The 16,427-nt window shown below is 47.6% G+C and overlaps 1 protein-coding gene across 1 annotated transcript in view; it reads left to right on the top strand.

The window, feature by feature from the left end:
* The window catches only part of LOC143809419 (olfactomedin-4-like), a 32,451-nt gene extending 17,898 nt beyond the window's left edge, over positions 1–14,553 (top strand). The window contains exon 5 of the mRNA XM_077292486.1: positions 13,580–14,553. Within this exon, the coding sequence (XP_077148601.1) occupies positions 13,580–14,376 (797 nt within the window). The 3' untranslated portion in view covers positions 14,377–14,553. The remainder of the gene's footprint in view (positions 1–13,579) is intronic.
* Positions 14,554–16,427: the final 1,874 nt, after the last annotated feature.

Here is a 16,427-nt window from a genome sequence, read left to right as displayed (position 1 = left end):
GAAAAAATACGGTGATGTGAGCTGCCCCATAGATTAACACTGAGCCGATGTTTTCTCGCATAGCACTCGTCCGTATTCTACGGTAGTGTGACTCCGGCCTTATGTGTAGAGTGCATGCAGAAGGTGAACAGAGCAAGAAGTATGTGAAGTGAATTTTCAGGCAATTACTGCAGATTTTTTAGTGATGTTTAACCTCTTATTGACTGGGCTATTTTCTGTTTTTGCGCTTTCATTTTTTTCTCCCCTTTTTCCAACCGCCATATGAGGGGTTTGTTTTTTATGTTTTTATGCGACAAGTTGTACTTTTGAATGACATCATCAATTCTATGATGCAATGTATTGGACAACAGTAAAAAAAATTCCAAGTGAGTTAAAAATGTGAAAATCTCACAATTCCACAATGTTTTTTTTGTTTTTGTTTTTATGCTGTTTGTTATGCAGTAAAAATATATACAAATACAAAGATACCTAGGCTACATAGGTAGAGCACCTTGGAAACTTGCATTTTGATAAACCAAAGTGAAAAAATAAACATCCTTTGTAAGTTACCTGAGTCTAGTAGCTCCGAACCTACTAATCAGAAGAGACAATAGCCATACTGGCAGGTAAGAAGAGGCTGACAGGGCTCTTGTCTGCTGGTCATAAATGACCGACATGGCCTCTGGACCTATTTTCATTTTGTAGCAATAAATGTGTCACGATTCTGTCGTCAGAGTACCCAGGGCCATGAGCTCCTTCCCTGTCCCTAATGCTAGGGGCACCCTAGGTATCACTGGTCCCCAGATTACCTCTGATGGTGAAGATGCTGGGGCCATGTACCTTGCTGAACCTTGCTGAATCAGCCCTAGATCTGTCACCCTCCTCTACCATGGGAAGTGGGGAGGAATATTGTATGTATATACACAAACCAGACAAACAAGAAAGGACGTACATGTGTGAGGAGGTCAGGGTGGTAGTCGTGGCGAGGTGTTGTTGCATTCCCACACCCTGGCACCCCACAAAGGAAACACAAATTAGAACACTTACATTAGATTCCAGGGTCCCTTCTGTTTTGACCATCCCGGCCCCAGATTCACGGTTCTCACAAACAACTACAGACTCCATGTCCATACATAACAGTTCAACTTTACTTTTCAACAGGGTTCTTATTACAGATACAGCACAGTTCACATACAAGGACATTCCTGGAGCTTTCCATGCCCCCTCTGACAACTTCCTTCCTGAAGACACTGATATCCCTGGCTCGACCAACAATCTCTGTATCTCCTGGCAATCTCTGCCTCTTCTGACAATCTCTGTCTGTCTCAGCAAACTCTGCCCCTGCAAATACTCCATTCCCTTCTGCAGCATCCATGCCCCTAGGTCCACCAGCTTCCTCCCATTCCCCTTGTCCGGTTTCAATAGGAAAAGGTAAAACGAGAGCTCAGCTCTGCCTAATCCCTGCTGTAGGCCCTGGATGCTCCTTGGAATGGTTACTGCATAAGATGGTGACTACTTGCACGCTGCTCAGCCTGGGATCCCTTCTTGCCTCAGCAACTTCACCCCCATGGCTATCTGACTGCCTTCTCTCATTGCTGCATCACTACTGTCTACCAACAAGGAAGTCTCCCACTATAGCCCACTGCTCTGCCCTACATCCATCTGTAACTCCTCCCAGTCGGGAAAACCCCTTATCCTAACTATGCTTATTCTAACACTCTCATTCTCTAGCTCTAGTATGCCCCACTATTGTCATATGCTACCGCTACCTTTCTATTCTATCTTCTATCCCTGATCCTGTACACAATACATGTAAAGTACATATGGAATGCCCACCAGGGCCATGGGGTACTCGGTACCGGGTCCAGTACTTTAAGGGATGTGTCACAGCGGCGGCGGCCCGGTCTGTGGCCCTGGTCGCCAAAGTAAAAGGGACAGTCTTTTAAAGGGATTTGAATAAAGTAATAAAAGTTCGTGATGCCACCTGTGGTACTCGGTAAGGGGTGACCAACGCTGCTTAACGGGGTCCTCTGGGGTGATGTTGTGGCAGCAGGCATGGTATGGCTTCCCACAGGTGAAGCTGGGTCCCCAGGGCTCCCGGTGTAGTTGGGACCGGTGGTAGGTGGTATAGAAAGAAATGGAGGACACAGGGTTGCAGTCTCCCCTTTACGAGGTGGGGTTGGAAGCCTTCCTACTAGCACTGTGGTGTTGTCCCTTGCTGCCTTAGGCCTCACACAAGGTCCTCACATTTCTTCTCTGTCCCCCTTGTGGGTAGGACACTACCCGTATGACAGGTAGCTGGAGCCTTTTTACAGGATCTCTATCACGGGCTCTATTCTGATACTGTGTCCTCGGATGTCAATGGTGAACAGGTAACTTGCAATCCGCTGTCCGCCGGTTTCTTCCGTGGGGCATAGAGTTACCTCTACAACTTCGGTCTTACGGCTACCGGTTTCTGCACTCAGCATGGAGGAAGCCCAGTCACAGCTTCTCTCTCCAGCTCTTAACTCTCCTTTGCTTCTTTCCCTCCTTCACTGTCTCTGAAAACTGTTCTGTTCTAATTTCTTCAAGAAGCTGCAGCACCTCTCATGGCTGCACCGTGCCTCTTTCTCTCTCAGACTCTCACCGTGTACTTCCTCTCCATTCTGTCCCTCTGACAGACTGTCTAACTCCTCCCCCAGACTACAATATATATTTATATACAGGGAAGCTCCCCTGAAACCGGGTTTAGAGCCTCCCCTTCTGGCCTGGAGTCATAACTGTGTTGCATGTGTGTGAATCAGAGGCGTAGCTAGGGTTTCAACTTAGGGGGGGCGAAACATCTGAGTGGGCCCCTAACCAGCTAACCCTGATTACAGCTACGGTTGCGCACTTATTGTGAATATAGGGGAACCTCAAAATGTGACCCTACTGTTATTGAAAATAAATCTATATACAAAAACGAACATTGACTTTACCGCCATATTGGACCATATGCACAATAATAATGTCCCCTAAGTTCCCCCATGTACTGCTCCATTACACACAGTATCGTGAACTTAAAGCTTCCCTATACACAGTCTAAGGCCCCCACAGCTCCCCTATACACAGTATGATGATTCTATAACTCCCCTTTACACAGTATGATGTTCCCACTGCTCCCCTCTACACAGTATGATCCCACTGCTCCCCTATAGATAGTATGAGCCCAATGCTCCCCTATACACAGTGTAATGCTGACAGAACTATAGAAAGTATAATGCCCCCCAGAGCTCCCCTATATACAGTGTAATGGGCCAACAGCTCCCATATGCACAATATGCATTCACAGTTCCCTATACACAGTATGATGGGCCTGCAGCTCCCGTCAAACAGTATGATGTCTGTTATGGTTCTCAATGGCAAAAGAACATAGCCCAGCAAACATAAGTACTAGCTCTTGTAAGGATGGAACCTAAACTGACCATGAACTAAACCTGCCACACAACTAACAGTAGCCGGGTAGCGTTGCCTACGTTTTTATCCCTAGACGCCCAGCGCCGGCCGGAGGACTAACTAATCCTGGCAGAGGAAAATATAGTCCTGGCTCACCTCTAGAGAAATTTCCCCGATAGGCAGACAGAGGCCCCCACATATATTGGCGGTGATTTTAGATGAAATGACAAACGTAGTATGAAAATAGGTTTAGCAAAATTGAGGTCCGCTTACCAGATAGCAGGAAGACAGAAAGGGCACTTTCATGGTCAGCTGAAAACCCTATCAAAATACCATCCTGAAATTACTTTAAGACTCTAGTATTAACTCATAACATCAGAGTGGCAATTTCAGATCACAAGAGCTTTCCAGACACAGAAACGAAACTACAGCTGTGAACTGGAACAAAATGCAAAAACAAACGAGGACTAAAGTCCAACTTAGCTGGGAGTTGTCTAGCAGCAGGAACATGCACAGAAAGGCTTCTGATTACAATGTTGACCGGCATGGAAGTGACAGAGGAGCAAGGTTAAATAGCGACTCCCACATCCTGATGGAAACAGGTGAACAGAGGGGATGATGCACACCAGTTCAATTCCACCAGTGGCCACCGGGGGAGCCCAAAATCCAATTTCACAACAGTACCCCCCCCTCAAGGAGGGGGCACCGAACCCTCACCAGAACCACCAGGGCGATCAGGATGAGCCCTATGAAAGGCACGGACCAGATCGGAGGCATGAACATCAGAGGCAGTCACCCAAGAATTATCCTCCTGACCGTATCCCTTCCATTTGACCAGATACTGGAGTTTCCGTCTGGAAACACGGGAGTCCAAGATTTTTTCCACAACGTACTCCAACTCGCCCTCAACCAACACCGGAGCAGGAGGCTCAACGGAAGGCACAACCGGTACCTCATACCTGCGCAACAATGACCGATGAAAAACATTATGAATAGAAAAAGATGCAGGGAGGTCCAAACGGAAGGACACAGGGTTAAGAATCTCCAATATCTTGTACGGGCCGATGAACCGAGGCTTAAACTTAGGAGAAGAAACCCTCATAGGGACAAAACGAGAAGACAACCACACCAAGTCCCCAACACAAAGCCGAGGACCAACCCGACGCCGGCGGTTGGCAAAAAGCTGAGTCTTCTCCTGGGACAACTTCAAATTGTCCACTACCTGCCCCCAAATCTGATGCAACCTCTCCACCACAGCATCCACTCCAGGACAATCCGAAGATTCCACCTGACCAGAAGAAAATCGAGGATGAAACCCCGAATTACAGAAAAAAGGAGACACCAAGGTGGCAGAGCTGGCCCGATTATTGAGGGCAAACTCCGCTAAAGGCAAAAAAGCAACCCAATCATCCTGATCTGCAGACACAAAACACCTCAAATATGTCTCCAAGGTCTGATTCGTCCGCTCGGTCTGGCCATTTGTCTGAGGATGGAAAGCAGACGAGAAAGACAAATCTATGCCCATCCTAGCACAGAATGCTCGCCAAAATCTAGACACGAATTGGGTTCCTCTGTCAGAAACGATATTCTCCGGAATACCATGCAAACGGACCACATTTTGAAAAAACAGAGGAACCAACTCGGAAGAAGAAGGCAACTTAGGCAGGGGAACCAAATAGACCATCTTAGAGAAACGGTCACACACCACCCAGATGACAGACATCTTCTGAGAAACAGGAAGATCCGAAATAAAATCCATCGAGATGTGCGTCCAGGGCCTCTTCGGGATAGGCAAGGGCAACAACAATCCACTAGCCCGAGAACAACAAGGCTTGGCCCGAGCACAAACGTCACAAGACTGCACAAAGCCTCGCACATCTCGAGACAGGGAAGGCCACCAGAAGGACCTTGCCACCAAATCCCTGGTACCAAAGATTCCAGGATGACCTGTCAACGCAGAAGAATGAACCTCAGAAATGACTTTACTGGTCCAATCATCAGGAACAAACAGTCTACCAGGTGGGCAACGATCAGGTCTATCCGCCTGAAACTCCTGCAAGGCCCGCCGCAGGTCTGGAGAAACGGCAGACAATATCACTCCATCCTTAAGGATACCTGTAGGTTCAGAGTTACCATGGGAGTCAGGCTCAAAACTCCTAGAAAGGGCATCCGCCTTAACATTCTTAGAACCCGGCAGGTAGGACACCACAAAATTAAACCGAGAGAAAAACAACGACCAGCGCGCCTGTCTAGGATTCAGGCGTCTGGCGGACTCAAGATAAATTAGATTTTTGTGGTCAGTCAATACCACCACCTGATGTCTAGCCCCCTCAAGCCAATGACGCCACTCCTCAAAAGCCCACTTCATGGCCAAAAGCTCCCGATTCCCAACATCATAATTCCGCTCGGCGGGCGAAAATTTACGCGAGAAAAAGGCACAAGGTCTCATCACGGAACAATCGGAACTTCTCTGCGACAAAACTGCCCCAGCTCCGATTTCAGAAGCGTCGACCTCAACCTGAAAAGGAAGAGCAACATCAGGCTGACGCAACACAGGGGCGGAAGAAAAGCGGCGCTTAAGCTCCCGAAAGGCCTCCACAGCAGCAGGGGACCAATCAGCAACATCAGCACCCTTCTTAGTCAAATCAGTCAATGGTTTAACAACATCAGAAAAACCAGCAATAAATCGACGATAAAAGTTAGCAAAGCCCAAAAATTTCTGAAGACTCTTAAGAGAAGAGGGTTGCGTCCAATCACAAATAGCCTGAACCTTGACAGGATCCATCTCGATGGAAGAGGGGGAAAAAATATATCCCAAAAAGGAAATCTTTTGAACCCCAAAAACGCACTTAGAACCCTTCACACACAAGGAATTAGACCGCAAAACCTGAAAAACCCTCCTGACCTGCTGGACATGAGAGTCCCAGTCATCCGAAAAAATCAAAATATCATCCAGATACACAATCATAAATTTATCCAAATAATCACGGAAAATGTCATGCATAAAGGACTGAAAGACTGAAGGGGCATTTGAAAGACCAAAAGGCATCACCAAATACTCAAAGTGGCCCTCGGGCGTATTAAATGCGGTCTTCCACTCATCCCCCTGCTTAATTCACACCAAATTATACGCCCCACGGAGATCTATCTTAGAGAACCACTTGGCCCCCTTTATGCGAGCAAACAAATCAGTCAGCAGTGGCAACGGATATTGATATTTAACCGTGATTTTATTCAAAAGCCGATAATCAATACACGGTCTCAAAGAGCCATCTTTCTTAGCCACAAAGAAAAAACCGGCTCCTAAGGGAGATGACGAAGGATGAATATGTCCCTTTTCCAAGGACTCCTTTATATATTCTCGCATAGCAGCATGTTCAGGCACAGACAGATTAAATAAACGACCCTTAGGGTATTTACTACCCGGAATCAAATCTATGGCACAATCGCACTCCCGGTGCGGAGGTAATGAACCAAGCTTAGGTTCTTCAAAAACGTCACGATATTCAGTTAAGAATTCAGGAATCTCAGAGGGAATAGATGATGAAATGGAAACCACAGGTACGTCCCCATGCGTCCCCTTACATCCCCAGCTTAACACAGACATAGCTTTCCAGTCAAGGACTGGGTTATGAGATTGCAGCCATGGCAATCCAAGCACCAACACATCATGTAGGTTATACAGCACAAGAAAGCGAATAATCTCCTGATGATCCGGATTAATCCGCATAGTTACTTGTGTCCAGTATTGTGGTTTATTACTAGCCAATGGGGTGGAGTCAATCCCCTTCAGGGGTATAGGAGTTTCAAGAGGCTCTAAATCATACCCACAGCGTTTGGCAAAGGACCAATCCATAAGACTCAAAGCGGCGCCAGAGTCGACATAGGCATCCGCGGTAATAGATGATAAAGAACAAATCAGGGTCACAGATAGAATAAACTTAGACTGTAAAGTGCCAATTGAAACAGACTTATCAAGCTTCTTAGTACGCTTAGAGCATGCTGATATAACATGAGTTGAATCACCGCAATAGAAGCACAACCCATTTTTTCCGTCTTAAATTCTGCCGTTCACTTCTGGACAGAATTCTATCACATTGCATATTCTCTGGCGTCTTCTCAGTAGACACCGCCAAATGGTGCACAGGTTTGCGCTCCCGCAGACGCCTATCGATCTGGATAGCCATTGTCATGGACTCATTCAGACCCGCAGGCACAGGGAACCCCACCATAACATCCTTAATGGCATCAGAGAGACCCTCTCTGAAATTCGCCGCCAGGGCGCACTCATTCCACTGAGTAAGCACAGCCCATTTACGGAATTTCTGGCAGTATATTTCAGCTTCGTCTTGCCCCTGAGATAGGGACATCAAGGCCTTTTCCGCCTGAAGCTCTAACTGAGGTTCCTCATAAAGCAACCCCAAGGCCAGAAAAAACGCATCCACATTGAGCAACGCAGGATCCCCTGGAGCCAATGCAAAAGCCCAATCCTGAGGGTCGCCCCGGAGCAAGGAAATCACAATCCTGACCTGCTGAGCAGGATCTCCAGCAGAGCGAGATTTCAGGGACAAAAACAACTTGCAATTATTTTTTGAAATTTTGAAAGCAAGATCTATTCCCCGAGAAAAATTCAGGCAAAGGAATTCTAGGTTCAGATATAGGAACATGAACAACAAAATCTTGTAAATTTTGAACTTTCGTGGTGAGATTATTCAAACCTGCAGCTAAACTCTGAATATCCATTTTAAACAGGTGAACACAGAGCCATTCCAGGATTAGAAGGAGAGAGAGAGAGAGAGAAAGGCTGCAATATAGGCAGACTTGCAAGAGATTCAATTACAAGCACACTCAGAACTGAAGGGAAGGGAAAAAAAAAAAAAAAAAAATCTTCAGCAGACTTCTCTTTTCTCTCCTTTCTCTGTCAATTAATTTAACCCTTTTGGGCCGGTCAAACTGTTATGGTTCTCAATGGCAATAGAACATAGCCCAGCAAACATAAGTACTAGCTCTTGTAAGGATGGAACCTAAACTGACCATGAACTAAACCTGCCGCACAACTAACAGTAGCCGGGTAGCGTTGCCTACGTTTTTATCCCTAGACGCCCAGCGCCGGCCGGAGGACTAACTAATCCTGGCAGAGGAAAATATAGTCCTGGCTCACCTCTAGAGAAATTTCCCCGATAGGCAGACAGAGGCCCCCACATATATTGGCGGTGATTTTAGATGAAATGACAAACGTAGTATGAAAATAGGTTTAGCAAAATTGAGGTCCGCTTACTAGATAGCAGGAAGACAGAAAGGGCACTTTCATGGTCAGCTGAAAACCCTATCAAAATACCATCCTGAAATTACTTTAAGACTCTAGTATTAACTCATAACATCAGAGTGGCAATTTCAGATCACAAGAGCTTTCCAGACACAGAAACGAAACTACAGCTGTGAACTGGAACAAAATGCAAAAACAAACGAGGACTAAAGTCCAACTTAGCTGGGAGTTGTCTAGCAGCAGGAACATGCACAGAAAGGCTTCTGATTACAATGTTGACCGGCATGGAAGTGACAGAGGAGCAAGGTTAAATAGCGACTCCCACATCCTGATGGAAACAGGTGAACAGAGGGGATGATGCACACCAGTTCAATTCCACCAGTGGCCACCGGGGGAGCCCAAAATCCAATTTCACAACAGATGTCCCTCACAGTTCCCCTGTACACAATATGATGGGCCCACAGCTTCCTTATACACAGTATGATGGGCCCACAGCTCCCTTATACACAGTATGATGGGCCCACAGCTCCCTTATACACAGTATGATGGGCCGCAACTCCCTTATGCACAGTATGATGGGCCTGCAGCTCCCTTATGCACAGTATGATGGGCCCGCAGCTCCCTTATGCACAGTATGATGGGCCCGCAGCTCTCTTATACACAGTGTGATGGGCCCGCAGCTCCCTTATGCACAGTATGATGGGCCTGCAGCTCCCTTATACACAGTATGATGGGCCCGCAGCTCCCTTATACACAGTGTGATGGGCTTGCAGCTCCCTTATACACAGTATGATGGGCCCGCAGCTCCCTTATACACAGTATGATGGGCTCGCAGCTCCCTTACACACAGTATGATGGGCCCACAGCTCCCTTATACACAGTATGATGTGTGCACAGCTCCCTTATACACAGTATGATTGGCCTGCAGCTCCCTTATACACAGTATGATGGACTCACAGCTCCTGTATACATAGTATGATTGGCCCCCAGCTCCCTTATACACAGTATGATGGACCCGCAGCTCCCTTATACACAGTATGATTGGCCCGCAGCTCCCGTATACACAGTATGATGGGCCCACAGCTCCCATATACACAGTATGATGGGCCCGCAGCTCCCTTATACACAGTATGATGGACCCACAGCTCCCGTATACACAGTATGATGGGCCCACAGCTCCCTTATACACAGTATGATGGACCCACAGCTCCCGTATACACAGTATGATGGGCCCACAGTTCCCTTATACACAGTATGATGGGCCCGCAGCTCCCTTATACACAGTATGATGTGTGCACAGCTTCCTTATACACAGTATGATGGGCCCACAGCTCCCTTATACATAGTATGATTGGCCTGCAGCTCCCTTATACACAGTATGATGGGCCCGCAGCTCCCTTATACACAGTATGATGGACTTACAGCTCCCTTATACACAGTATGATGGACCCGCAGCTTTCTTATACACAGTATGATGGACCCCCAGCTCCCTTATACACAGTATGATTGGCCTGCAGCTCCCGTATACACAGTATGATGGGCCCGCAGCTCCCTTATACACAGTATGATGGACTCGCAGCTTCCTTATACACAGTATGATGGGCCCGCAGCTCCCTTATACACAGTATGATGGGCCCGCAGCTCCCGTATACACAGTATGATGGACTCGCAGCTTCCTTATACACAGTATGATGGGCCCGCAGCTCCCTTATACACAGTATGATGGGCCCGCAGCTCCCTTATACACAGTATGATGGACTCGCAGCTTCCTTATACACAGTATGATGGGCCCGCAGCTCCCTTATGCACAGTATGATGGGCCCGCAGCTCCCTTATGCACAGTATGATGGGCCTGCAGCTCCCTTATACACAGTATGATGGGCCCGCAGCTCCCTTATACACAGTGTGATGGGCCCACAGCTTCCTTATACACAGTATGATTGGCCCGCAGCTCCCTTATACACAGTGTGATGGGCCCGCAGCTCCCTTATACACAGTATGATGGGCCCGCAGCTCCCGTATACACAGTATGATGGGCCCGCAGCTTCCTTATACACAGTATGATGGGCCCGCAGCTCCCGTATACACAGTATGATGGACTCACAGCTCCCTGTAATGATTTGGATGCCCCGGTCATTTACTCATCCTCCGGCGTATTCACTATTTTGCGGCACTGCTGCAGTCCCACTGCTCAAACTTGTGAGCGCAGCTTCTGACAGGCCAGAAGTTAGAAGCTATGTCACAAGCGCTCAATGTAAGACTATGAGGCTATGTGCACTTGTTGCGGATTCGTGTGCGGATTTACCACGGATTTCCTGTGTTTTTGTGCAGATTTCACCTGCGTTTTAGCACCTGCGGAATCCTTTACAGGAGTAGATGTAAAATGCTGCGGAATCCGCAAAAAGAATTGACATGCTGCGGAAAATACAACGCAGCGTTTCCGTGCGGTATTTTCCGCACCATGTGCACTGCGGATTTGGTTTTCCATAGGTTTACATGGCACTGTACACCAGATGGAAAACTGCTGCAAATCCGCAGCGGCCAATCCGCACTGTGGGCACATAGCCTGAGAGCAAAGAACAGGCCAGGACGAGGCTCCCACAGACTCACATTGATTAGTGACCTCTGCGCCGCTCCATGAAACACTGGAGCCTCGGACAGGTCACAAACTGCAGGAGACGGAGCCGAGCGGAGACAAAAACAGATGAAAATGCCGGAAGGTGAGTATCAGACAGGGGGGCAGGGGACGGGGATTTTCAGCTCCACTCCAGCAATGAAATAAAAAAAAATGCTGGAGTGGTGCTGTAAATGTGATGCAGCTCTTGGTTACTGTATGCGGGCTCCTTATACTAATACTCATAAAAGACCCAGGTGGTACTTATCAATAGCCCCCTACCATCCCCCCATCTCCAGCCAGCAAATATTACATGATGGAGTACATATAATATCATAACAAAACATTATAATATTCAGCCCCCAGTGACCTGTCTCCCCTCCCCCACTTTAGCCCCAATACCCCCATCATCTCACATCCACCCCTCAGTGCCCTGTCCCACCTCACCCACCTTCTGCTCTCACAACACCCAAATGGTCTCACATTCACCCCTCAGTACCCTGTCCCCCTCCGCAAATTTTAGGCCACACCCATTTCACAACTAGCCACGCCCCAACCACACCCATTTAGCACTTCTGATCACAATGTTTCGTTAACAATAATTATGAACAAAAAAATATGGCCACACACGACGCTCCATACTGTACAATGGCCATTGGCCACATTATGCTCCATACTGTATAATGGCCCCACATGATGCTGCGTACAGTATACTTGCCCCACGTGATGGTCCATACAGTATAATGGCGCCACATGATGCTTTGTACAGTATAATGGCCCCACACGATGCTGGGTATAGTATAATGGCCACACAATGCTGGGTACAGTATAATGGCCCCACACAATGCTGGGTGCAGTATAATGGCCACACATGGTTACCCCACCCCCATCATTGCCTTCTCCATCAGTACACACAAACACCTTTCACCGCGCTCCCTCGCAGCAGCCGGCAGCTTCCACTCCCACGGCGCTGAATGGTGTCATCCAGCTGCGCCGCTGACTGCTGTATCCAGCATTACAGCTCAGTCCCCATAGAATGTAATACAGCACAGCCCCATAGAATATAATGCTGCACAGCCCCCATAGAATGTAACGCAGGCAGGTGGCAGCCCCCATAGAATGTAACGCAGGCAGGTGGCAGCCCCCATAGAATGTAACGCAGGCAGGTGGCAGCCCCCATAGAATGTAAGGGGTGCTGCACCAGGTTGGTGGAGAATCCGATGGATGGGTACCAGGGGGAGAGTGGGAGCGGGGTGCGCGCACCATGGGGAGACAAAGTTTAGTTTGTCAGTCCTCCTATGCTGTCAGAGTCTCTGCTGTAACCGCAGCAGGGCAGCGCTGCATGGAGAGGGGGAGAGACACATACATTCACTTACAGTCTGGAGATCCGCTCGCTGCTCCCGCGGTCACACAGACACGGAGTGTCTCACAACTCTGCCCCCGTGCCAGAAACCAGTCCGGGTGCTGCCGCTCTGTCCTCAGAGTCCGCCCACGTCTATAGTTGAGGAGGAAGCCGGAGGCGGGCGGTGAGGCAACTCAAGGGGGCGTGGCTACAACGCTACGCTACTGGTGTGAATACATGATAAAAGGAATCATTGCTCGCTTCCAAGCATGACATCACTCTCCCCGTGAGGAAAGCAATGCCAATGTAACAAACAGGAACCTGAGGTGTTACACATACACATCACAATAACAGTAAATGAATACATTAGCATTTATAAACTCTATGGAACTGCACGTATTTAATGTGAACACTGTTCAATGAGGGGGAGGCATATGACGTCCTCTGTCACCCCCTTACACATGGAAAACTACCAATCATACAAATATGTACTCACAGACAACAGAGAGGAACACTGGGTAGAGAAGCAATGGAAACTAAATAGGAGAGGATGAGGATTTGCACACAGCTGAAACACCTAGCAACAGTGAAAGGTAAACACTCCAAAAGCCTCTACCAACAACCAACACCTCCACTCCTCACCAGGCAGTGCAAGACTTAACACTGGCATTCGAGATTCCCAGAAGCAATATATATAGGAGAGGGGAGTGGCCACTACTTAACAGCTGAGATCATCCAAGGTGGCAAGCTTCAGAAACTCCAAGCTGAACAGAATAACCCCTGCACTGTTAATAGAAACCTGCACCATTTAGTATGAAGGAGAAGTGCTTATGATCAGTGCAGGAGTATGTGAAATCAAACGATGTGATCTTCTGGTGCTTCTTTGTCGTGGTAAACCCATGACAAAATGGTAATGCATTTTATTTAGTTTTTCTATTAAATTACTGTACTTCTTTTCTTTCAGTTACTTGTGAACATGGTAGAATTTTGAATGTTAGCAAACCACAAGTTGTCCAGGTCAACTGGAGAGGAACATCCTTCAAAACAGGTGGATGGGGCAAGGATTCATTTTTTGGCTCTACACAGGAGTTATACTGGGTGCTCTCCAGCGATAATAGCTACTACATCACTAATGTAAGATTATATCAAACCTATAAAGATCTCAAGCAGTACAAAAACTTCAAAGACCAGTCAACTCCAACATCTGGTAGAGGCAGTGGGTTAACGCTGTATAACAACTCAATTTTCTACAACTGCAACACCAGGGATATATGCAAACTCAACCTGGATACCAATAAAGTGGAGCGTAAGACTCTACCTAATTTAGGTACCAGATTTTCTTATGCAGGTTCCTTGAACCAAGATGTAGATTTTGAGGGAGATGAGTATGGTCTGTGGGTGCTTTATTCAAAAGAAGATGTGCTGGGTAACATGGTTATTGGACTGCTGAATACAACATCCCTTGATCTAATAGAAACATGGACCACTTCTGTGTATAAGCCAAGTGTTACCAACGCATTCATGGTATGTGGGATCATGTATGCAACAAGAACCATCAACACTAGGGAAGAAGAGATCTTCTACTCATATGATACCAACACCAGTGAGGAGCATCATCTGAAAATACCATTTGACAAGACATTAGATAATATTCACAGTCTGTCCTACAATGCCAATGACCGCCTACTCTACATGTACAACGATGGCTTTGAAGTCAATTACAGTGTTCACTTTACGCCTCTAGCTGAAGGCATGTCTTAAAATTATATTTTTTTATTTGATTTATTCTTTATAATAGTAAATCTCTGCTTTATCATTACATAAATAATTATATCCTCAGAAGGGTATCAAATTCAACCTTGTTATGCTTTGCCTCTTTCTCTTTAGGAAAATCATATATTCTCGTAGCAGGTACCAGCCAAATAAACAATACATTGCATTGTGAGTGTTATCATTGTGCACATGGGACAGATCATGGGACATCAATAGTGATGAGCGAGCATACTCGGTAATGCTCGGTACTCACCCAAGCATCGCTGTGCTCGCTGTACTCGGGGAGAGCCGAGCATTTCCGTTATTATTCAGCGAGAGCTCGGGTCCCCGCCCTGCCTATTTGGCGCTCTTTAGAGAGCCAATTAACATGCAGGGATTGTCTGCCACGCATTGTAATGCAGCAGCCATCTTGGTTGTGGTATTACAGTGATTGGCTGGCTGCACAGCGTCACCAGATCTATAAGAGACCTGCCGCTGCCATGCTCCTCGCATTCAGATAGTGTAGGGATAGTTGCTGCCGAGATAGGGTCAGATTTGGCGATTTATAAGTTAGTGTGGGTATACCATCTGTGATCCAGTGGTAGCACCGTACGCAGTGAAACGGCAGTGACCCAAGCAAGGTCAAAACAAAACGTTCCTCTAATGTGTCACACAGACAATTAGAATACATAGTACATGGCTTTAGTTTGCAGTCCCTAAACAGGCCGGACTTCCCTTCCAGTTTCCATGGGCGTCCGCACGCCGGGACCAAGTCTCTTTACTCACGCAGTGCACAGCACGTTTTATCCTCCGGATCGCAGCCTGGTAAACAAAAGACAGCCTGAGATGCAGGGTGTCAGTCTCTTTGGAACCTCTAGTCCCTGTGTTGCCTCACACAGGGAGTGCTCTGCAGACAACTGCTCTGTCTGCTTCCAAGCCCAACACTGACACACCTCCCCTTAACTACAGGGCTTTTAATCAGTCACTGCTTCACCATTCTAATCACAGCTTCCGCTGTGACCACAATACGTCCTCATGGCCTCACTACACCTCACTACGCCTTCTGGAGAGCACAAACAGCGCCCCCTAGCTGTAACAGGAGTCACTGCCTCACACATCATAGAATCCACAAATCCAGCTAAACCAACAGTCTTTCTAAGGACTGATTAGAGGGTATATAGCTTGCAGTGCTAGGTAGGCAGGGGAGTGTATGTGGCTATATACATATCAGTGCAAGGCATGCAGGCACTGTATGTGGGTATGTAGATATCATTGCATACATCAAGAGGGTCCATTCCATTACTGTCTGCTGCTGCCTATTATATATATTGACCGTATATAACTAGCCACAGGTATCAGTGGCTAGGAATAATTTTTTTTGCCTCTTAATCCTGATTATTTTATTCCAAAGCAATCCAGAGCCCCCTTTTTTCTCCATTAACCCCTTCCTGACCAGTGACGCCACGTAGGCGTCATGAAAGTCGGTGCCAATCCGACCTGCGATGCCTATGTGGCGTCATGGAGGGATCGCGACCCTGCAGATCGGGTGAAAGGGTTAACTCCAATTTCACCCGATCTGCAGGGACAGGGGGAGTGGTACTTCAGCCCAGGGGGGGGGTGGCTTCACCCCCTCGTGGCTACGATCGCTCTGATTGGCTGTTGAAAGTGAAACAGCCAATCAGAGCGATTTGTAATATTTCACCTATGAAAATGGTGAAATATTACAATCCAGCCATGGCCGATGCTGCAATATCATCGGCCATGGCTGGAAACCCTGATCTGCCCCCCCCCCCACTTCCACCGATCGCCTCCCCAGTCCTCTGTCCTGTGCTCTGCTCCCCTCCGTCTGCCTGTCCGCTCCCCCGTCCTCCTGTCCGCTCCCCTGTGCTCCGATCCCACCCCCTCGTGCTCCGATCCCCCCGTGCTCTGATCCCCCCCTCATACTTACCGAGCCTCCCGGTGTCCGCCCGTCTGCTCCATGGGTGCCGCCATCTTCTGGCCGGCAGATTTGTTCTAGGTACATTTTGATCACTGTGATAAAACCTATCACAGTGATCAAA

The sequence above is a fragment of the Ranitomeya variabilis genome, chromosome 2 (genome assembly GCF_051348905.1).
Source record: "Ranitomeya variabilis isolate aRanVar5 chromosome 2, aRanVar5.hap1, whole genome shotgun sequence".
NCBI lineage: Eukaryota > Metazoa > Chordata > Amphibia > Anura > Dendrobatidae > Ranitomeya > Ranitomeya variabilis.
Note: the sequence above shows the minus strand (reverse complement) of the source record. Positions and strands in the feature narration are given on the sequence as shown.